General features: G+C 40.8%; 1 protein-coding gene across 3 annotated transcripts in view; it reads left to right on the top strand.

Moving 5' to 3' along the window:
- Window positions 1-24,996, top strand: part of DYNC2I1 (dynein 2 intermediate chain 1) — a 510,705-nt gene that overhangs the window by 82,531 nt on the left and 403,178 nt on the right. For all 3 annotated transcript variants that reach the window (XM_085631946.1, XM_085631948.1, XM_085631947.1), the window contains exons 4-5: window positions 6,207-6,280; window positions 7,551-7,937. In XM_085631946.1, the coding sequence (XP_085488072.1) occupies window positions 6,207-6,280; window positions 7,551-7,937 (461 nt within the window). The remainder of the gene's footprint in view (window positions 1-6,206; window positions 6,281-7,550; window positions 7,938-24,996) is intronic.

The following is a 24,996-nucleotide window of genomic DNA, read 5'->3' as shown; positions in this document are numbered from 1 at the left end:
AAACCTAGGAGGATAATATAATCTTTCCAAAGCTATGAGAACAACGAGAGGAAACTCCCAAGGATGGTTGAAGGAAGGTCAGAGGGTTATTCAACGTTTAGGATATTTTTTATGTATTCTCTCACCTCAAGCCAAAAAGGGTTAAGAAAGGGGCAATGTATAATCATATGCCTGATGTCTCCTGTTTCATTAAAGGGCTCCAGCATTTTTCGTTGTCAGTAATGCCTTGTTTGTGGAGTTTTGAGGGAGTCTAGAAATGTTATGGGCTGACCAGACTCTGTAGGAAATATGTAGATGAGGAGAGGACCTTGAACATTTCCGGCCATGGAATATTAGATAGTGGTGTTTTGTTAGAAGGGTTAAAAGGGCCTGCAATTTGTCTTGTAATTTGACACTAATTTTCAATACTTTAGGAGGTAGAAGCTCGTATATCTGAACTGGACTATGCTTTCCCCAGAGGAGTTACAGTGCTAGAGTGGGGTCAGGTTTGTGTGGAGATTGAGTTTGAGAGAATGTGACTTTGTATTTCAAGAAATTGTATAGCTCATAGTAATCTAAATTGTGTTTTGCCTGGATGAATCAGAAAGTAAACGGGATCTCTTTAGAAAAATACTATCCCTTCTGTAGCCCAGTCTTTATGTTTTCCTTGCAGCTTTATTTCTTTGTTTTGCCATAGAAAAGTGAATGTTTCATTTTGTCTTAGAACTTATTATCCAGAATGTGTGAGCATTAAATATAACTGCTGATTATTTATTTATTTATATAGCGCCTGAATCGACCCCCGAAGGGGTATCTCTGCGCTTCGGACGGGAAACGGGAAAAGCTAAGCTTCTACAACATAATCAGAGACAGAAAAGAATAGTCTCAACCTGCTTTCTGAATTGTAAGTGGTTGGGCATTGTCTCAGATGCAGAGGTAGCTTATTCCAATAGAGAGGGCCCATGTGGGAGAGAGCCTTCCCACCCAGCCTGGCTTTCCTGACTTGGGGGACCACAAGAAGAGACTTAGATCCATAACGAAGGGACCTAGATGGGCAGGTATGGTGTAAATTTCTCGGAAAGATAGGCGGGCCGAGATTGAAGAGAGGCTTATGAATGGTTCAGCAAACTTTGAACTTAACCCGTTCACGTATTGGGAGCCAGTGAAGCTGACAAAGGAGAGGGCAGGAGGCAGTCCTGGAAGGAGCATTGAGGACCAATCGCGCCCCGGTGTTCTGGACTACCTGCAGTCTGCTGAGCGAGGACTCATTCGCAGAGACTAGAAGGCCATTGGCAGTAGTCCAGACGGCTTAATATGAGTGCCTGAGTCAGGGTCTTCCTAGTTGAATCGGGAAGCAAGGTAAAGACTCGGCGTAGTAAGCCCAGCATATGGAAACAGGAGCCAGCTGTCTGAGCAGTGTGCTCCTTAAGAGTAAGATCATGGTCCAGGCGAATGCCCAAGTTCTTAACAAGGGACTTTGGGGCAGGGGGAGTACCAAGGTCCGTCGGCCACCTTTCGGGGGTTCATAATAGGGGGGGCATCTCCCAAGAGCAAGATCTCGGTCTTCCCAACATTACATTGGAGGAAGTTACTCCTCATCCAATTTGAGTTAACTCTCATACCACAGGAGAAGGCCGACTGTACCGATGGAGTAAATTTATCAAAAGGAAAAAGCATCTGTGTATCATCGGCGTAAGAAATGGGGATAAACGCACAAGTCCTAAGAAGGTTGGCCAAGGGAGCAACTTAGATATTAAACAAAATGGGGCTCAAACAGGAGCCCTGGGGCACACCCTTGGTCAGTTCCATAGACGCTGAACGATAAGGGCCAAGATTGACGGTCTGAGAGCGAGAAGATAGAAAACTCGTCATCCACTGGAAAGCAGAGTCTCTAAGTCTGATCTCCTTCAATCCCCTGAGCAATATCTGATGTGAGACCGTGTCGAACGCGGCAGAGAGGTCCAACAGCACCAGAATCGTAGATTGGCCACTGTCTAGGGTCATCCTGATGTTATCTGTGACCACTAGCAGGGCTGATTCTGTGCTGTATTTGGGCCTAAAGCCTGACTGGGAAGGATCTAAGCTACCAGTGAGTTTGGTGTGTAGTGTTCCATTTTAGTGTGTTCCATTGTGTTGGTTGATAGTAAACTCAGAGGGTGGACCAAGTTTTGTCAAATCGAGTGTCAGGTGGGGGTACTACGATTGTTATTCACTAACCACTGGGTGCCTTGTCTCACCGGAAAGCTATATGAGTCAGCCATATGCCATCATGCTGAAACTGCTACACTTATAGTGTTTTCTCAATCAATCAATCATTGGACTTATAAAGAGCACAGCTACTCAGAGAGTGTCTCGTGCTAACTAGGTCTGTAGACAAATCATACACAAACAGGTTATCTAAATGCTTTGTCAAACAGCCAAGTTTTCAAATGACGTTTGAAGGAAAATTTGTCCTCAATTGAGCCGAGCTGCAGATGAAGAAAGTTCCAAGTGGTTGCTGGAGGGAACGAAAAGGATGAACCGCCCCACATTTCTCTCTTGGGGCCTCATGTAGGTAGCCCAATACCGGTCGGTAACGGACGATTTTCGGTAATTATACCGTTACCGACCGGTATTTAGGCTTTTGCAATGTAGGGGGCACATTACAGGATTCGGTAATTTACCGAATCGGTAAAATTACCGAATCGGTAATTTTACCGATTCGGTAAATACCGAATCCTGTAATGATATGTAGGGGGAGTGTGTGGGTGTCGTGTGGAATCGGTATTTACCGATTCGGTAATGAGGCATACCTTCCCATTGATTCAATCAATGGGAAGGTATGCCTCATTACCGAATCGGTAAATACCGATTCGGTAATTACCGAATTTCTACGATTCGGTAATTTTTACCGAATGAATACCTACATAGCATTTACCACTTCATAAATACCGAATCGGTATGATTCGGTATTTATGAAGTGGTAAATGCCAGGCCACCTACATAAGGCCCTTGGTCCTTGGGACCACGGCCAACAGTGCATCAAAAGAGGGCAGAAGTCAGGCCAGCTGATAAGGCTTAATCTTTTCCATAAGGTACCGAGACCCAGAGTGGTAGAAGGCTCTGTGAGTCAGGACAATACCCATAAACCCTACTATATCTTTGATGAGAAACAAGCGTAACTCCTTAAGATACTGCTGCATGTGGCTTCTTTTAGCCACTTTTAAAAGATGCCAAGCTGCTGTATTCTGGACGGCCTGCAGGCTTTTTAGTTGGTATGCTGATAGTAGGCCCCAGTAAAGTTTATTTTTAAAGTTACTTCACAATAGTAGCTTTGCCATTTATCTGCTCTGCACCACTAACACAAACATCAAACATGGCCATCAGTAAAGAGCAATAATTAAGCCAGCAGATTAGTTGACTCAGTTGCAGGAAAGGGGGACAGACAGATGATTCGGTGGCATCTGTGGGCAGATCTGAGACAGCATGGGTCGCTGGACGAAGCCTTGGTATTAAATGATAACATGAACACAATCCTGTCAGGTATACACTTCAAACCAGAATAGTGTCTCTACAGTTAAATATTCAGGCACAAGTCCAGTTCAGGCATCGGTCTCTAGCAGGTCCATGCTCAGTCTGCCGCTGCCATGTTGATCAGTGTGCATACTGAGATGCTCTAACTCCAAGGCAGAGAAACTCCGATGTTGCTCATCAGAGGGGTCAGGACAATGGGCCTAATTGTTGAGGGGTTCAGAGAGGCACCCTGTCACTTTCGAATCTGTAGAATACCACTAGAAAGAAAAAGCCCAGTGAAATATGGAGGTGGGGTGCGAAGCTCCACTACAGTGGTAATTTTCTCAGGTTGGGAGTCATCCATTCTTCCCCAAAAGGAACAGTTTTTAAAAAAGTGTCCACATCATTAGCTTCTGTAATAAACAAAGGAAGCTAAATCCTCCTTGTTCACTTTATCACTTGCTTCACAAGAGGAAAACGGCCACTGGCATACTCCGAAGGGACGGGGGGTGGGTGTTGACTGTATCCAACTTTCATGCTGGAGTACTGAGACCCTTAGCATGTTTACAGGATATCCACATAAAATAAATTTACCTGCAGCGATGGGGATCTTTTACTTTGTGAGTTTCCTGTAAAATCTGGCTTAATAGTGGTCATCAAGAAATGTACTTGAATATAACCTTGTGCTGAAATGTGCATGAGTCTTTAACTAGAATGGCTTGATAAAACAGTGATGCCAGTAGACTGGGAATGTACAACAATGTGCAGTTGTCTTCCAAAGCCTTGTCTGTCCCTCATCTGGTGATAAACTCTAAGATTCTTTATTTCCCACTAAGGGCCTGATTCTGATGCGGTTAGGAAAGCATTCCCACCTAGTGCCTGATTTTGATGCGGTTAGGAAGGCCTCCTAATGGCATTTGCTCCTTCCAAATCGGATCAGGAAAGTGTTTTCCCGACCGAGGGCCCAATTATGATGCGGTTAGGAACATATTCTCCCATTGAAGTCAATGGGAGTCCAACCAAATCGAATCTGGAAGCATCCGGATGCATCGTACTCCGCCGGTCGGACTCTCCCGATCCGAGTGGGTCGGAAACTATTTCCCATCAGATTTTGTCGGAAAGCTTTTCCAACCCGCATCAGAATCGGGCCCTAAATGAGTTGACCCTCTCTTTTCTTGTTTATTTACTTATGTCTTTGTTGGGGAAAGAATGCTCCATAATTTCGATGTTCAGAGATTTACTGCCCTAATTAATCAAGGATGAAATAATACAACATCTAGGCAGGTAGATGTAGTATTTGTACAAAATTGTTTAGTCCACGTTATTTTGAAAAAAACGGTACCCATACTTTTGTTTAGAGAATTAACATTCAGAAATGTATAGAAGTTTATCAAATTAAAAGACTCGTTTATCAAAATACTAGAAGAAATAGGGGCAGCATTCACGTGTCCGGACTTGTGTACAGGGCCTGATTGACTCGGCAAGTCGAGTAAGGTGCAACGTGAAGGGCTCTTTTGACCCCTGAAAAATTGCACAGCGGATCAGGACATGCACAGAAATGGGAAGTGAGCATGCTGGCATCATGTGGTCAATAGAGATGGGGTGGGTCAAACAGCCATTAAAAGTATATTGAGAAGAGCGGTCATAGCCTCATTAAAAACCACAACATAAAAAAACAACAAAAATGATTGAACACATTTCTCCAGTTAACCAGTGTAAAAATTTTATTTTCGGGCAATAATGATTTACCCAAATAGTTTTTTTACCAGTAAAAACACATAGATCAAATCGTACTTATGCAGATTAACTTTACACAGCATTGGTTTGTTTATAGTGGAAGAGCATTTTCTAGAAAGTTAGTGAAATGTTTGAAACAACATATACGTTATCTTTATACCATTGTTCTAATACATTGCTAATCTTCTACTGTAAATTATCCCTATGACAGGGGGACATTGCCATGGCATGTAAATTATTGTTGCAGCTCGGTAGAATTTTATTTTGCCTATTTTAAAATTGATCTATTTTATGAGCATCAGAAACGAAAAATGCAAGTGATTAATACTTTAGCTACAAAGTTTTCCATTTAACACATCTGATCTTGTGTGTCCACTCCAAAATTAGTATGATTGAGCTATCTGGCATCTCATATCTGTCATATTATGTTGTAATTTCTATAATAAATGTTTAACAAAAGAATCGGCGCAAAAACCAAAGGAAATGATGGACGGAGTGTTGAACATTGCAAGCACTCACCCCCAGTCAACTGATCTGGGTTTAATCCATCACCGTTCTTTAGCCCACTCTGCTTGGCAGTTCGGGCTGGACTGTTCCCATGAGGCACAGGGTCAGACTGATTTGCATATGGCCATGTCTGAACTGGGGTGGCAGAGAGGGCTAAAGAACGGTGATGGATTAAACCCAGATCAGTTGACTGGGGGTGAGTGCTTGCAATTTTCAACACTCCGTCCATCATTTCCTTTGGTTTTTGCTAACAAAAGAATCAGATCATATAATGTTCTCGCTTATTAGTGAATATTGCCCAAATCTTATTTGACCCCATTGGAGTTCTGCCAGTAGACTGGTTTGCATAAATTGCAATTCAGTATTCCTTTAACTGTTTCTACATTCATTAAGTGGAAAAAGAAGAAATTAAACATGAATTTCATTATTTGCCTGGTAAGGATGGAGAAATTTAATGTAAATTATTCTCTTTATTAATATTTTAACTTCAGCACGAAAACAACGAGTTGATGACCGAGAGAAACGACACCATGAAAGAAAAGAAAAAGATGAAATCTATAGAGAGGTAGGTTTTTTCGGACTTTAAGTTTAAATGTCTTTATAATGATCACACTTTGCTTGTTATAATTTTATAAGAACTGGCTTTGTTGTAAAATATATTTGAGAGAATAGGCTAGACAAAAATGTACTTAAAAAATGATTTAACTTTGTTTACTCAGCCGCCTTTTCTTAAAGACTCTTATGACGCTCTTTCTGCAGTGATTGAGTTTACAAATGTTTTTGTTGCATATAAAAATAATTAAAGGGGAGCCCATTGATGAATGTGGCAGCCAAACTCATTCCCTTGTGTGCCCACTGATACCCAGTTGCTTTATTCCGCTCAGTGGAGTAGCTGTTTCCCAATACTGCATATGGCGTTCTAAACGTAGTTCACAAAGTCACCTCTCTTAATCGTTTTCATATTTTTTCTGGTGCCACATGCCTCCTTGTGTAGTTGTTGGGTAATCTCTCTGTACATCCAGTCTCTTTTACTTCTTTTATATTTAATTAACAACAAAAAAGAAAGTAGACTTTTAATTAAAATTTCCTTTTTGTTTCTCCATTACTGTTGGCAACTCATTTTACTTGTGTTCTGCTTTTGGCCATAACTCAAATAATCCTAGACACAAGTTATTGTCCTCAGAAGAATAAAAGTACTTTATCTCCCTTTTTGTTTCTTTTTGTAACAGTGTATGCCAATAGTTTAGTTTCTGGCTCCCTTGTCTTATATAGCCATATCATCTCTCCCCACCGCTCGCCATGTCTCCTTTCCTGATCCCCGCTACTTATCTTATGGTTCAGTCATCTTTCCAGCCTTGTGTGCAGCTGTTCCCACACAGCCCCTTCCCTCCTACATATGTCGGACCTTCCCATTGACTGCTAAGCAGCTACAATGCCTGTAGCCACGCCTTCTCGCTACAGAGGGTATTTCCAGCCTTCACTCTCACTTTACTGTTCAGCCATGCCCCACACCCTTACCCACAAGTACAGGTGTGCTTCTGTTCATTGTTTCCTTTTGCAGGTATCCAGTCTTTATTCTCCTACCTCAACTCCTCTATGGTTCTGCTCCTCTTTAAGTACATACAATTAAGGCCTTATTCCCTATAACCATTGAACAGAAAGCAACATATCTCTGAAATCTCTTTTCTTTACAAAGCCATAGTATTTTAGATAGGCTGTGTCCCTTGTACTAACATTGTGGTTATGAGAGGCATGATGATTATAAATAGAACGTTGAAAAAAGTAGCGTTTTTTTATTGAAACACATTGAGAAATGCTAATGTTTTGTCCCACAGAACAGTGGAAATAAGGACAAGTACAGAAGATCTTCGGAGTATAAGGATGAAACACGTGAAATGAGGCGCAGAAGTATGACAGAGCAAGATTTGATCTTAGCAAGTAAAGAACGGGAAAAGAGGCACAGAGAAAGGAAAGATCAGGAAAATGCAGATAAAGACAGAAAGCAAAGACACAGAAATGAGGACAAGGAGCGTCATGGTGAGAAAAAATCAATGGTTTTCAAAGATGCACCCCTGAACCTAACTGACAATTTGAAAGAAAAAAACAAGGAAAGAAAACATGGAGATAAAACCTCACTCGATGTAGGCAGAGAAAGAAGACAAAGGGAAGACAGAGAAAAGATTTCTAAAGAAGAATATAGACGGAGTAAAGACCAAGCTGGGGTATGTACTTTGGAAAACAAGGGTCAGTTATGTTTAACCAACATTCAGCTTAAATTGCAGAATGAATTGTTCACATTTGGTGTAAAAATATTGTATTTTCTGAATTTCCTGGTAAAGTATCCTTGAGGACAGGTTGAATTTGTTTTTCGAATACTACTCTGCACCGCATTCCAGTGCTGTCGATGGTACCTCTGTGCAAAAGGAAATACTTTTTCACTTGTACTTGTTGAAAATCAGATTCCAGTGTGCTTCAAATGTTTTAACTTTGTCAATTCTTTTGTGTTTTAAAGAACAGGATAGTTGAAGAAAAGACAAGGGGAGATCACCTTAAAAAAGAGTTTAATCTTTTCTCCACACACATACTTTAATCACTGCAACCTTTGTAAAACCTCTTGAGGACCCATCCACCGGAAGTGATAATCACTGGCATTTGCTATGAACTGTTGTTGGCAGCTACCATTAGGCTTTGTTAGGTGCGCCTATTAATCTGTGGTGCCTCTATTTGAATTCCTCCAACCTCCTTGTATACTTTCTCACCCAGGGAGGCATAGCCTGAGTAGCATCGACCGTGCCCACCATATTATTTGAATGCTTTTTTATATAGGCGAGTATTAGGTGGAGCACATCCAGTACTCAACAAATCAGTCATTAAGGAGACATTAGCAAGTGTGCCTGTGGGAGCTTGAATGCGACTGTGAGCTTGATTCGGCAGCAGCTGGTATTGCATTACTCTTGCATAAATGGGGCTTGGTGCAGACCGGTGTAGTATGCCTTCCAGTTTGCTTTGCCATTTGGAAAGGGTCATATGCATCAGGGTTTTTGGATGCAATCGTGGCACACTGATCCTCTTGAAGGCAGACTGATTTTTGCCTTTCTGTGATTGTCTGGATTCCTTCTGTGAAATAGGTATTTGTCTTCAAAGAGTGAGTTTTCTTGAAGTCTATACATACAGCCAACATACAGCCATTCACCTACAAGAAAATGCAATATTAATGGAAACAAACTAGCTGAAAATCCTCTTGGTTTTTCCTATTTGTTTAATTATTAAGATCATAATGTGAAAGCTTTTATATTTTTGGCTCTCTTCTGTAAATGTATGTTGAAAAAAAATACAAATACTTTAAGTATAGGAATCCACCTATGGCACCAGTGTGTAATGCTGATTCACTTTTACAATGCTATATGAGGGAATAGTGATCTGAAAGGTCTGTCGGAACCCCGAGCAAGCTATAATGGAAAAAGTATGTGTAACTGAAATTGTACTCACTGTCAAATAATGAAATAGAAAATAAAATGTAATTCAGTGAAAAACTTTCTGTTGACATGATTAAATGGGGGGGAAGATGGTAGGCGTTAAACTGCGGCCGTACGGACCCTCCTTCCCGCCTGCTCCTTTGGGAATGTGCATCAGCATGGAACTGCGGCATCTCCTGCTGCAAGCAGTGCTCATGGGCCGTGCAATGTCCAGTTGCTGCAGATGCTGCGGGCCGAAGTTCGTGGGGATACTACGATTCTTGAGAACCGCTTTTGGAGCATACTATATGTGTGTGGCTGGACAGAGGTCACAGAGGACTTTGTCGCTTATTGATGCAAGGATGGGACCTAAGCCAGCAGGGGCCCCGAAGACCCGGGTGGCCAACTCCAATAGCAGTGCGGCAGGGCGAGGCAAGCCCCTCCCCAAGCGGGAGCTAATGGGAAGGTAGCCCTGGAGAAGGCCGGCCCTGGGGATATGGGTTCTGCCAGGACAGTGGCGGATTTTTTCAGGAAAGCGGACCGAGGGCTGGGACATGCGGTAACCAGCAGAGACTCTACTCAGCCAACTCCAGTAAACTGAGGTACTGCCAGATTAACGGCAACAAGTGTATGGTGGCATGAATCAAAACACGGTCGGCACAAAGGAAGAACTAAGCGGCATAGAGACTGCAGCCTTGACAAACGTGAGTACTGCAGCACAAGTCTGCACGTGCGCTTTCCCAAACCGGTATCAAGGCTATCAATATAGGCATGGGGGCTCAAGATAGTCCTATTCTGTCACTGGTAGCTACTGTGACAACAAACAAGGGGTCGGATCTCAGAGAACTAATAGGGGATATGCACAGGTTATCTGCGGGAGTGCAGGATGTACCCCTCTGGTTGCGAACGCCTAGCCAGGCATCAGGACAACCTACTTCTGGGTAGGCCTGTGAGTGCAAGAGAAGAGTGCCAAGCAGAAGTAAACATCAGTCAACGCAGGTGTAGCGGCTGACAAGGTAGAAAATGTTTTCTCACTTTCAGACCAGTCTGATTGGACTGAGGATTACTCGGATGGGGGGTTGAGAGGAGGCTCGAGAGGCAGTGTTGAAAGTTGCACCAGTAATCCAAGTGAAGGAAGGGATGGCTCGGGAATAAAAGACTCCTGGCAAACTATCAAAAAGGCAATTTCATTAAATGAGGAATTGGAAATTACAGCTGGATTTAAATGGGACTGCTCAGCATTGCCAAGCCTGGAAGGAAACACTTGAACTGCGCAAAGGAAGGGATGTGGGGGGGGGATGGGGTGCCAACTCAACGTGATCTGGCAATACTAGAGGCTATACACCAGGGGATTATTGCCCATTGTGAGGGAACCATACCAGACAGCTGTAGGGCACAGGCTGCTAATCGGAAGCTACAGGATGCCATGCAAAAAGTGGCAAAGGTCTGTTTAGAGTTTTCTAACAAAATGTCTGAGATGGAGAATAGAGTTACCACCTTAGAGACTGATGTGGTTGCAAACACGAAACTAGGAACAGAGCATGAAGCACGCCTTACTGATGCCCAGTGGAAATACGAGGCGTTTCAAAATAGACTAAGGCGCAATAATCTCAGGGTCTTGGGGTTCAGGGAAGGAGTTGAAAAAGATGACACCCGATAGTTTATTATTGGCTTATTTAAGAATGTGTTCCCAGTGTTGACGGAATGGAACTGGGATCTGGGGATACAGAGAGCACACAGATTCCCTTTTAGGCAACATCAGTGCTAGGGACAAGATGGGGGCAAGCCAAGAGCCACTCTAGTATTCTTTGTCAATTTTCTTCTGCGACAGGCCATCTTTGAAAAAGCTTGCCCTAATTCAAAGCGGATGGCTGATGGCTGCATGTTTTTTGTGAGGACAGACTTTTGCCACATTACAGTCGAAAGACGATGGCGCTTGAGGCAGATGATACAGCCTCTACAGTCAACGGAAGCACAAGCATTTTTGCTAAACCTGGCAAAGCTGAAAGTTATCTTTCAAGATGAAACATATTTTATTCTTCCGAGGTTAAAGCAAAAATATTCCTGGATAATCTAGGGTAGCATGGGGCTTTAGACTCCAAGGTTTATTGCTTCTGGTGTTGTGCTGATGATGCTAGGGGATGGATCTGCTTCTTTAATCTGAAGGGGGATGAGAAATGTTTGCTGCACTGTGGTTGGTGATTACTGAATCTGCTTTCTCAGCTTGTGAGGGGGACGAGAAATGCTTTGCTGCATAGGGTGTGCTGGAAATTGTTTGTGGTTACTTGGTTGGGCTTTTTTTCTTGACGGTGTTGTTTCTATGATATGTCCACATAAATTGCCAGGATGATGGTGTGTAGGCGCACATGTTAAAAGGTTTTTGAGATTAAGTGGGAGTTTTCATTTTTTAAGGGAGCATGTCTGGGGGGAGAGGCGCACCTCCATCTACCGACCATGGTTGATCCATTTGCCCCATCGGGTGTGAGTTTGGGTAGGGGTAGGGGTGGGCAGGCAGAGGACTGGGATGGAGGGGGGAGATTTGGGGTAGAGAATTTGAGAGGGAGGGTGGTGGTGACAATGGTATGGGCTAAGGAGGTTTTAAACTGCAGAAGAAGGTGCTAAAGATAGGGCAAACCATGTCTAGGTGAGTGTCAGGTGATGGCTCTAAAGGATACGTATGAAAGATTAAGAGAGATAATGAATTTAACTCAAGGTTAAGTCAGATTAAAGAATTACAGAATAATCTACGTTTCTGCATGATAAATGCGTGTGGCGTGAATTATAGACTCAAAAGGGGTAGAATGGGACTAGGTTTTAGGGCAATGAAACCCGATATTGTCTGTATTCAGGAGACCCATATCCCGTGGGGGTTAATGAAATGCTGGCAAATATGGTGTAGTCGCTACTCTGTACAATGCAGGGGATGACTTTTAGGGGATAGCTACTGTTGCCAGCAAGGCTGCTGGCACAGTAGTCAGGAGCCAGCCTTATAAAATGGGGAGGTGGGTCATAGTGGATCTTTGTACTGTTATGGTAAGGTTCACCTTGTGGTTGGTATATGGCCCTAACCTGGACGACCTGGCTGTTATTATTCATTTCAATCTAGACATTTCAACCTGGACAGCCTCCCTTATTCTTTTTGGGGTCCTTAATTTGAATATGGCTGTGGGAAGGAAAGTCAGGGGCTGTTGCCCATATACCGGCAGGAAACCGCTGAGCAGTTCAACAATCAGTCAAAGATCATGGGCTGATTGATGTGTGGGATAGATTAAAAAAAATCCTGACCCTGGATATACATTCTTCTCCCACAATAAATTGGTGCGCTGTATTATTTCTTTGCATCTGCATCTCTTGCAGGGCAGGTGGGAATTGAACGTTTTCCTAGGGTACTGTTGGATCTTAATCCATTAGTGCTTAAATGTGCAATTACTGGTTTTGTGAGGCCATTTGGGATCTGGACGTTCGATAGGAAACTTCTGCTAGAAGAGGAATATAAAGACCACATGCGTAAATGGCTGAAGGAGTTTCTTATAGTAAACAAGGGCACTACTGTCTTCAAGATGGTCTAGGATTCCCTTTAGCCAGGGATGGGGGAGGACTTAGTTTTAGCCTTTTTAAACAGAGGCAGAAACGCAGCTAAATACAGGGGCTGTGTATGGTGATCTCTCCTATCAAGAGGCAGAATTGGCTAGGCTTATAATGGAAGTGCGGGGTTGTGGTGAGACTGCACAGAATATCGTGGCACTCAAAACCAGAATTAACCAGTACTACAGCAAGGAGGTGGCTACCAAATTTCACAGTTTTAAGACCGAGTGCTATGAATATGGGGAAAATACAGGCAGGCTATGAGCACACAATATTGGACAAAGGGAGGCAGAAAGAAGGGTTGAGACTATTATAAATAAGCAGGGCAGAAGACTGAAATTCCTTCAGAGATCATCAGGGTATTTAAAAACTATTATGAAGGACTCTGTTCGGAAGACATTTTTCCTTGGCCAGATGGCTATGGAAACTCCCATAGTACAGTAAATGGGAACACCCTGAGTGATGGAGAAAGGGCTTCACTTGAACTGGCAATCTCCCCTGAGGAGGTGGCTGAGGCAGGGAGTTCCCTGGCTATGGGGAAAGCCACAGGATCAGACAAGATTCCTTTGGAATTCTATAGGACTTTTCTCCCTGAGCTCCTGGAAGTCATGACCACTACTCTTCTATGCACTCAGATAGAAGGAGAGACAGCCACTTCGTGGGAGTATACCAAGATTGTGGTATTCAGGAAAAACGGCAAGCCTCCTTTAAACCTGGGGTCTTACAGGCCCATATATCAGATAAATGCAGAAGCTAAAATTTAGACAAAGATATTTGCTTAAAGGCTTGAGAAGGTAGTTGCTAACTTGGTGTTCCCCTGGCAGCATGGTTTCATCCAGGAACGGGGAATGATCGATCATGTGCGTAGGGTAATCACTCTTTTAGACATTGCTGAGGTAATAAAGTTACTTATTGGATTAATATTGCTGGATTCAGAGAAGGCCTTTGAGTCTCATGGGAATATCTATGGGAAGTTTTAAGGTGGAAGAGACTCGGTCTAGGCTTTATCAAAGCCATCAGGCTTTTTTTCAAGCTCCCAAGGCCAGACTTCAGATCATGGGTAAGGGGTCGGAGTAGATTTTATTACCAAAGGAACAAGACAGAGGTATCCGCGCTCACCCCAATTATGTGCCTCAAATATAGACCCCTTTATTGCAGGATTGGAGAATAACAACAGGATCTCGTCTGTTTCGATGATAAGGCAGAGGGATTATAAAGTATTGGCTAATGCAGATGATATAGGAGAAGTCACACCCGATCCCTGCAATGCTCTGACTGCGATTGAAAATGAGAATAGCATTTTGACGCCATTGCAGGATGCCACCTTAACGAAGGTAAGACGCAGGTAGTTTGCATCAAAGAAATGAATTCTGGGGATCAGCATTGGGTGAAGGATGCACCTTATTTGGGAATGAGTATAAAACCTACCCTTGAAAAAGTAGTGTAGTTAAATCTAGCACCTTCTTACCATGAAGATCCAACAGCATCTAGATCGAATTAACAGTCAGCCCTTATTGCTGGTGGGGCGATTTAATGTGTTAAAAATACTTATCTTCCTGAAAGTGTTATATATTTTAGGAGCCATCCCACTGGAGGTCAATAAGAGCTGGCTGAGCATGCTAGAAATATTGTGTTTTATTTCTTTTATGGTAGTTTAAAAAAACAAGAAGGGCGTCAAGATTTATGATTCTTCCTAGAAGACGGGGGATGGGCGGTCCCAAGTTTTGTGTTGTACTATTGGTCTTGCATGCTGCAGCATTTGGGTATTCTGATCAAGGACAGTACGCACAGTATCAACCCTGCTGAGACACGATCTATATATCGGCTCGCACTGGGGTCTGGCGCCAAGAGTTTCTTCTTGAGAAACCTGGAAAGGAGCTACTATAAAAAGACCAGGTTTAAGACAGTGGATGGGGCATTCAGTGTCTTGCGGCTGGTAAAAAGAAGGAATAATATCACTAAATGTAACCACTACACACACGTGGGGCTCTCCTGCCTTGCTGTGCATATTTCATGATGGCAGGGGTAAAAAGTTTGAGATAAGCCATATTTCAATAATAGGGGATTTTTATGATGGTGACCAATTGTGCTCCTTTGGTGAGATAGAGGACCAGCTTGGTTTGACAAAGGAGAAGTTTTTCAAACATCTCAACATCTGAGATTTTATTAGCAAACTGAATAAGAAGCAAATCTACGTGTAAAGTACCCAGTTATAGAAGCTGTAGAGCGGGGAAGCAGAATTGGGCAAATCGATGATTTACTAATACAGGGTCTCCCGGGTGATTTAGAACCCCAGAATGCTGGATGGGAATCGAGATTGGGGGTATAAGGGCCACTACTCAAATGCTCCCTGGAGATCTCTACAGAGACTCTTTTGACTGCTGGATTGAAAAGCCAGCACTTTAAAACAGTGTTTGACATGGGTTATACGCCCAATAGGATTTTTTAATAGGGTAAAAGAACAGACTCAAAATGTCATCGGTGTGGAGCAGAGCAATATTTTCAGTGCATGTCCTGGTCTATCTAGCTATCTCCAAGAGGTCGGGACCTTCATTGGCATGATCTTTAAGAAACAGATCATGGTTACCCCTCAAGTAATATTGCTAGGGTTTGGTGAGGATCATGAGCTCTCCAAAGGCGAAACATATCTGATCTTTGTGGCTATGGCAGTGGCCTGCTTGTGCAAAACCTCAGGACGGATAAGTCCTGATCCTCCTAAATTTGTAGAATGGAGGTCATGCTTTTTAGCTGTGCACAATATGGAAAAAGGTCTATACGAGTGAGGCCAGAGGGCTTGGAGACAGGCGATTTAATCTGGTCAATCAGGGACTGTATAATATGTTTTTCTTGGGGCCTGTTATAAAAGGCGGGTAGTGGTGGGGTACCTTAGGGTAGTTGAGGGATCTGATCCACTATGTACAAGTTCTGATGACGCACGTATGCACTTTAATATCTGGGATGTCCTTGTTTGACCCTGTCTTTGAACTGTACAGAATTGTTTAGCTAATTTGAGAAGCTATATGTATTGTTTTTTTATACCTCACTGGGTAGTATACTATTCTATTCTATCATTATGTACTGTATTTCTTTTATTATTCTGTTGCTAAGGTCATTTGGATCTAAAGTCACTGCTGTAACTACCAATCTGCGGAATCTGATCATGTATTGTTTCCCATATCTTAAAAATAAAAAAAAGGTTCTGTCAAAACTACATGGGATTTAAATGTAACCCATCTCTCCTTGAAGGGCGAAGTCAAAACCACTGCTCACCGGCACCCAGCACTTCTACTCTCAAATACATCTCCTGTGTTTTAGGGGTGAAGGTATCAGTGTAGCAGGTGCAGAGTTACCTGGGTCTAAGTGCCCACTGTACCCAAATAATGGTTTTCATTACTGCCTAACCTGATGTTGGCTTGCCCATTTTAGTGCCTTAGCTTAGGGCCCATGACGTTCCTGCTGCAACATTTAGTAATGGACAGAGAAGAGTAAAGTTCCATCCTTGGAGGTTTAAATAATATAATGGTAGCATTTCACATGCCTTAAGACAGGCAAACTTCTGAGCATCCATTATGTTATTTTGTTAAAACTTGTAAAGTGCATGGCTACCCCAAGGGGGCGTCCCATCACTGCAGTGGCCCAGTGCCAGCGTGAATGGTAATTTAAATTTACATCTCTTTTAGTTTGCAAATTTAAATAAGTGTTTGAATGGTTCCAAGAAAGATACCGAAATGAAAAAGCAGGCTGTCTCATAAGGGAAACGACCTTTAGGACGAAGCTGGATTCACGCTGTGCCTTCATAGCGCCGGCAACAGAACGAATGGGCCTTTAGCACGCAGTCGTTCTGCGTGCAAGTAGGTACAACTACTTGCTTTAGGGGGCGCAATGGTGGAGCAGTTTTGGAATTAAAGTCCAACACATTCCCTACTGTTGTGCAGACTGGAGTTGGAATAGTAAATTAAACTATTCCAATATCCAGCGCCCCCCTAAGGCAAGTCATTAAAACAACTTGCGTGCAGAACAAATGCATGCTAAAGACACATTGGTTCAAATGAAGGAGTTCCTAAGGCATGCGTGAAAAACGCATGCGGAATTCCGTCATATATTCGCCTCATAGACGTGGAGCTACACACTTCCATGCTTTCATTAAAATTCTTTGGAAACCTAATCATGTAGTACATATCAGTCTTTTGGCGGATGTTCATAAGGGAGAAACATGAGGCATTTCTGTTCAAGAGATTTTCTTGGTGCCCGCACATAATCTAGTACTAAAGATAAAATATTACATTTTCACTTTTGAAGCACGTAAGACTTAGAACAACCAGTATTGTTGGATATAGGTTAGATATTGAGAATAGGAATACAAATGTGGTGTCCGTGACGTAGGACGGGATGATGGAGTTGGACGGGAACATACATTTACACGTTAACGAGCTCAAGAAAATGTAAGGGGTTGGGAGAGTGGTAGATTGTGTAATGAATATGGATAAATACGCAGAAAGGATGGAATAGGTTATCAATATACTGACATCTTCAAGCATATGAAGGGAAACTATAGGTTGCAGGATTGGAAAAGGTAGGAAAACATGGCGCCTGAAGCTGTTCACGGGACCATAGAGCAGAGACTGTCATTAGCCTTGCCCCAGGTGTGGGCGCAGAACCAGCCTTCATTTGGTGGGATCTGTACCAGATGAAGGACTGTGACACGTGACTGACATGAAGTGCGGGAACTTTTTAATTTAAAATCAAACTATGCCTGTTTTGCTTGAGTGCATGTGCGGGTGGATCAGAGCACCAGAGTTGTTTGTTTCAACCCTCAAATAGAAGGGAGCACTGTGTGTGTTTGTAGTACGATTGAGTGGAACCGTGATGGGAGATGGAAAATTGCTATTTTAAATTAAATAATGTCCATTGTGCTTGGGTGCATGTGCAGGGAGATCACAGCACCGGAGTAGGGTGCCTCTCCCCACTAATAGAAAGGAGCTCTGTGTGTGTATAGTACGATCGAGTGGAACCATGAAGAGGGATGGAAAAAGAGTAGCTCTGAATGTATTGGGAGCAAAAAAAAAAAACCATGACAACAACGCAAGTGTAATAAGGTTTTGATTTAGGGATTATAGTGGGATATCCATTGATTGAATACATGCCTGGGGATGATTATACAAGTTACCTCCTGTCATGGCAGCAAAGATTGAGGATTAGTAGGAAACATCTTCTCCGGATAATAAGGACAGTGTGCTAAGAAGAATAGTTTGTTAATAAGCTTGATCTGCTTGTATATATATGTTGGAACAATACTTCTTTTATATTCCTATCAGCAGTGTTTTTAATGGATACAATTGATGAGAACCGAAAGGATGACATTACAAACAATTAGTTATAAAAAGTTTTTTTGTAAGTAATGGATTGGTCCTCCGCTATACCATATTTACTTGGATATACATCACAGTGGGAAAGGAATATAAGCACCTATTTTGTAACTGCCAAGATCACAAGGGAACGATTGGGTTAGGATGTGTATGTAATTCGGCACACCAAAATTTGTAAGGCATTCAGGTTGAACATGTAAAACTGGGAAAATTCGGATTAAGGCTCCAGGCAGGTGTACAAGACATGCCTGTGATATATTTTATATAAAATTTGAAAAGTTTAAAACAATTAAAAAAAAGCTAAAGGTTTGTAAAAAGAAGAAACTCAACAATATCGTTAACATGATTTTAGCACTGATTATGTGTATATGTAATTGTTTTAGGCCCTGATGAAATCCCTATAAGGGATGAAATGCGTTTACTAGGTCTGCCAAAAAATGATTGAAAACTGGTTAGTAATAAAGAACATTTTGAAAAAATTCCAATTCTTGGAGAATAATTCCCAACAGAAGGAAAGAATTTGATTATGAACTTTTGATCTAAAGTGAATACAGCAACATACAAACAAATCATGGATCTATAAATGAACTAACAGAATTTTTTTTGCCTTCCTATTAAAAAGAGTTTTTGATTTATTGTTGAGTTTTGCGGGCAGTCGAAACTCTAGCAGTAGGCACAAGATACATAGGAATTTTGGGATATTGGCCAGTGCAGTTTGGAGCATCACTACTGCCATTGTTTTGAATTTCTAGTTATAACAGATTATGCTACCCACTACCCCGCAGCCACCCCCCTCATTCAAACAACTGCTGGCTAAATAGCTACTGGTGTCATAGAAGTGTTTTCCGAATTGGGTTTCTGAAAGAGATACTTACTGACCAGGGTAGTTATTTCATATTTAAATTGATGAGGGAAGTCTGCTGTGAATGGGCATTAAGCAGTCGAGAGTATAGGTGTATCATCCACAAACTGATATTCTTGTTAAACAATACAATGCTACTTTAAAGATAATTTTGAAGAAAAGTTGTGAGCTCGAAGGGCGAGACTTGGATACAATTCTTCCCTTAGCTCTCTTTGCTATTGGGCGTCAGCAACAGTCTAGTCTAGGGTATTAATCATTCGAACTATGGTTAGTCTGAAAACCCCAGACACTTCAAGAATCGACTAAGGTTGCCTGGTAGAATAAGCTAGAAAAGACAAGACCTTAATAGAGTTTGCTTTTCAATTAAGAAATAGACTGGCAAAACGTAAAGAGCTAGCTGCAGTTAATTTGGTGAAGGCAAAAAGTATTTAGCAACACTACCTTGATTGCAACACCAATTTCCAGAGAGTTTATGGTAGGGTATTGGGGGTTACTTCTTGTACCCTCCAGTGGTCAAAGATTTGTAGCACATTGGCTGGGACCATAAAAAATGTGCAAAAGAGTTAATAAAGTAAACTATCAGGTGGAGATCCTAGGTAAAAGAATATCAAATAAATGTTTTCAAACAAATGCTATAATTTACGTTCCTTCTGATGGCCTAACTAGACGGCAAATGTAACCTTACTGAGGGTGAAAGATTGGCTTTAGAGAACACCTTACAACTTTTTTTATTGAAACATCTCAAACACCTTCAGTAAGACTCAAATAACATAATTTTATCCACACAGAACCAGGTTGAGTTATCAAACAGGAACTATTGGCCTGATTAGGATGTCGGTCGGACTTGCGTCTGAACTCCATCCAATCGGCAGTGGGACCGCCCGACTAGCTGTCTGTGGTCCCGCAACCGGTACCACGATGAGACCGCCTTCAAGGCCTTCGCAATGTGAATATTTTGTATTACGCCATGTGTTGTAGATTGCAGCACCCACCGCAGTTCAAAATATACACTCTGTACATATCCCTGCACTATTTGGCAGGCACCATGCTGTGCCTGCCACATGGTGCAGGAATATGTAGAGGGTCACCCCTAGGGCCCATGTCGGAGGGCCGGGGGAAAGGGCGTCCCGCTATGGGCCCCCAGTGTCCCTTTCCGCCTGCCTATTCATGGTGGGTAAACTGCCATGAAATGGCCGTCGGGAAGGAACATCGTAATCCCTATGGCGGTGCCTGGCAGGCACCACCACCATTGTAGGGATGGCGGTCCCTCTGATCCGTGGCGGTTGGTCTCTCCGACCACAAATCATCCGCCCGCCATCATAATGCGGCAGGCGGTAATGCAGGGTCTGATGGCGGTGGGACTGCCACCGACGGGCTGATGGTAGCTATCCCACCGCCATCGTAATGGGGCCCTAAGTTGATAAGACAAGGAATTGAGGAAGAATTTGAGAAAAAGTTAAATTTAAAGTTATCAAGCCCTTCAGTAGCAATTGGAGTTCACCTATTGTCTGAGTACCAAAGCCAGATGGAATAATCGATTTCTGAAAAAATCCATCAAATCTCAAACTTTGATGTGTTTTCCATTCAAAGAATTGCCGAACTTATTGAGGAATTAGGGGAAGCTAAATACAACACTACCCTTGAGTTGGCAAAGGGCTATGGCCAAATAAAATGAGTCTGATTAAGAGAAAGCAGCTTTCTCCACTTCAAAAGGATTATATCAGATCACTTTCTTACCCTTCGGATTGCATGGAGCCTCCACAACATTTCAATGATTAATAAATTGGTTGCTTAACAAACATCAATTCTATATCTTTGCATACCATGATGATATTGATATTTTCAGTAAGGCCTGGCTGGAACATCTAAAACACATCAAAGCAATTCTTACGGAATTGAAAGATGTAGGGCCCAACATTAACCCAGAGAAGAGTAGAATTGCTGGGTGATCTCTTATGGAATGGAGAGATCAGACCACAAGAGGAAAAGGTTGCAGCCTTACACGCCGAACCAGTACAAAAAAGAAGCTTTGGCAACACCTATAGATGCATATGGTATGGTATGATATGGTCTGTCTTTGCATGGTATGGTATAGCTTGTCACTGTATGGAATAGTATCACTTGTCATTGTATAGTAAGGCCTGCCATTGTATGGTATAGTATGGCCTGTGATTCTATAGCATGGTATGGTATTGTATGACCTGTCAGTGTATAGTATAGTATGGTATGGTATGGCCTGTGATTATATGGTATGGCATGGTATGCTATGGCCTGTAATTGTATAGTATGGTATTGTCTGTCATTGTACATTATGGTATGGCCTATCATTCAAAATAATTTCCCTTTTGTAATGTTGATTGCTCCTATGGTGAGAATATGTAAGTACTACAGAGAACCAAAGAAAAGGAAATATTCACCCAATTTATTTTTTAAATAATTTTTTCTACTAAATTAGGCAACACGTGATCTGAATATATATTCTTGTTTCATTAATTATACCTTTGTAAAAAAGATTTTCTTCAATGTAGTATCCGTTTAAAAACACTTTACATTACAAATCATTGTGTACATTATATGAACAAACATTTGAAGATAATATCTTCTACTATAATTCTTTGTACAGTTAATAGCATTAATCCCAATGAATTTTTCATAAAGCTCACAACAAATCATTCATATGAAAAACAAATAATTGTAAAACAAATTCCCTGTGTCCACTTGTCGACGCGTTTCGGTGTATCTTGTGATGAAAACACCTTCTTCAGGACCACAACATAAAAACAAAATGCTCTTAAAATCAAATCAATAGATCTAAAAGTAAAAAATACATACAGTTGGGTACCAAACGTGTGCCAGAAAAAGAATATAATATAATTTCTTTGGTTCAATGTAATTCCTATTAATAAGAATATGACAAATAATGCACCTCAAAACTATTGAACCAGTGCATTAATTCAATCATCAGAGGTAAAGTTACATCTAGCAGTTTATGGTACAGAAATTACCAATGGCTGCCCTTCATAAGGAATTTAAGAAAAAATATACTAAAGTGATGCAATCCTGTACTGTAGTGCTATTATATTATTCTGATTCCACAACCATCTCGGGTTACTGTAATAAATCTATCACCAAGAGAATGGTGTCCTATACCGATTATGGTTCAGAAAATAAAATTGATGACTGGTCCTCATAGGGCTTCAAGAGAGAGTATAGTAAAATATTGTGGTACTATACTATGAATCATATTGTATGTTATTTTAAATTCTGAGAGAATCAATAAATTTTCTAATTAAAGTACAGTGCATAATATATATAGGGTACACAATGGTTTTACTGTACTTACATCCATTATATTGCTTCAAATACTTGAATTTTAGAAGGTACCAAGGTGTATAGATTTACTTCTTCCTATTTGGTCAAACAATACATAAGCATATTTAAGATTTTTTTTTTAAAGTAATTAGTCCACATAAAGCTTATATCTAGATTCTTAGTTTGGTATATCACTCACCCATGGAAGGCCAATACAGTCCGTGAAGTTTCTAGTTTGTTATCTTTATCTTAATTAAAAGTGTATGTTAGGAACGGATGGGGGAGTACCGATTTCCTTCACCCTATTAAATCAATGAATGTACAATTTAGAAAGTTGTCTCGTATTTCAATTGATGTTTATCTATAAATTCAGGATTTGGAAGATTACACTTACCCGAAAAAACTCCGATTTTGTCAAATTATTTTTATATTTATTTTTTTACATCCGGTGCGATATCCCTCTTTGGAAGGTACTAATGCCTTTATTCAATTGATCCAGAAGTAGATTCCTAGAATTAAGATGAAAGTCAAATAAGTAATTTCAATTAATGAATGAGTCCCTGTTTAATGAACCGGGCTTCCCTCAGATGTTCATACAGCTAATACGAGTCTTTTCAACCCGCAATTTCTAAATAGTACAAAGAGTTAAAATTACCTCCTCAAGGTTAAATTCAAGATTGATACCGGTTTAAAGTTTACAACCTAGCTTTTGCCAATAGATAGAATCATTTATTTCTCACATCTTACATTAGCAAATTAAATTAAATAGGTCATCCCGGTGCAATTATAATTTAAATGACCCTTTTGTCTCTAATATAGTGACAATGATGATTTTATTGCGTTTTTTTTGTAAAACCGTTACATTGATAAATGGAATCATTTATTTCTCGCATCTTTGACATTAGTAAATTGTAAAGGGCATCCTAATACAGTTATGATTTGAATACCCCTTTTCTCTCAAACATATCGACAAACATGATATTATTACGTTTCTTCTATATTATAAAGAACATTGCATCTATAGGCCTTTTGTCTAGTTACTATCTACAAATCATTCTCATCATGGTAATACCCACGTAACTAGACTATATTAAGTTACGGTTAGAATTGCGAGAAGGTCAGTTTATAACTAACAGATGGCCGGCATTATACGAGCTATCAGGTCGATAATACTCCACATTTACTTTAGTTGCCGCCTTTAGATCATTACTAAAAGTTCTCCATTGTTACATCAAAGGAAATGTATATTTAATTAACTAGCGCCTTCGTATCGACAGCCCAATCAACTACCTGAGAACTACTCGATCTCCTTACCGTGATTAACGCTCAGCGTCTCTGCTCCCGGGGTTCCATTTGAGTAATCAAAAACATCCCCGCCATATTGCTCATATTTAAAGGCTTTTCCTCTACGTTCGCCTACGTATAAACGTTATGTGCCGCCATTTTCGTAGTTTCAATTCATGAGGAGTCAAACATCACTCTTAAAACTTTATTTAGCCAGATAGAACGCATACAACTACAATGTATTTGCGTATATAGAACGTTATATGTAGCCATTTTAGTAGTTTACTTTAATATACGTTTAAAGAAAAACGCTAAATAAACTTTGTTGAGATCGAAAAATAATCGCACGACAAGCATCTTACTTTCATTGATGATTTTACAAAATTACTAAAACTCGTGTGATTATGACTAAGGACACAATATTCTTTGAGCAATTAAATTTGTATCAAAATATCTAATTTTGCCACCCACAAAGTTATGGCGCAATTTCCAATTGCATTCAAGGACATTAACGTATTAGCCATTTTAGTTAGCGATTACACTTTTCAAACCGATATTTTGGTTATATCTCTCTTAATATTGTAACAGCGTCTATCATTGTTACATCCTAACTAAAGAAGCCAAATATTGTCCATCAATTATATGCCTCAACTACCCTTGACATTTCTATAATTGATATTATTATATCTCGTATTATGTTTAATGTCTAACCTGAATGGTAATATGTAATCGATCTCTTATAATTTTCATTAATTCATTCACCAGAACTTCAAAGTTGAAATAACACATCAACCACCCTTGACATTCCGGTAGTTACTTTTATTTTTACCATATCTGTCGGTCATAGTCCCATTCCTCAGAATTATCAACTGTTAATACATAATCAGACAACTCTTCTAATATTATATATTTATTTTATAACTATCTCTCGCTTAGCTCACATACTGTTATTGATTTTTTATTTATAATGTTCTATTAGAATAAACCATTATTAGGAGTTTGTTTATGACCAACAGTACAACTGTCGATTTAATCTAATGGCAATAAAAATGTTGATGTTCCGTGGGAATTCACGTCCATAACGTCAGTATTAATGTATTCATCTAATGAGTCTTTCCCATTCCTCTCTATTATTGAGACCTTGGTGATAAGTTTTAAATTTTGACATAAAGAACTGTTCTCTTTGTTTCCTTTTCTTGTCAATATCACCACTCATACTGATACTTTCATTTTTTCCAAGATGAACCGCTTAAAATCTTCTTCTTTGTGGTTCATCTCAAGCCAATGTTCCACAAGTGGAAAATTTTTCTCATTATTTTTCAATGCAGACCTGTGTTCACTGGCCTATCATTGTACTGTATGATATGGTATGTCCTGCCATTGTATAGTATGGTATGGTATAGTATGATATGGTATG

This window comes from Triturus cristatus, chromosome 10, assembly GCF_964204655.1.
Source record: "Triturus cristatus chromosome 10, aTriCri1.1, whole genome shotgun sequence".
NCBI lineage: Eukaryota > Metazoa > Chordata > Amphibia > Caudata > Salamandridae > Triturus > Triturus cristatus.
This window is presented reverse-complemented; position numbering and strand designations above follow the sequence as displayed.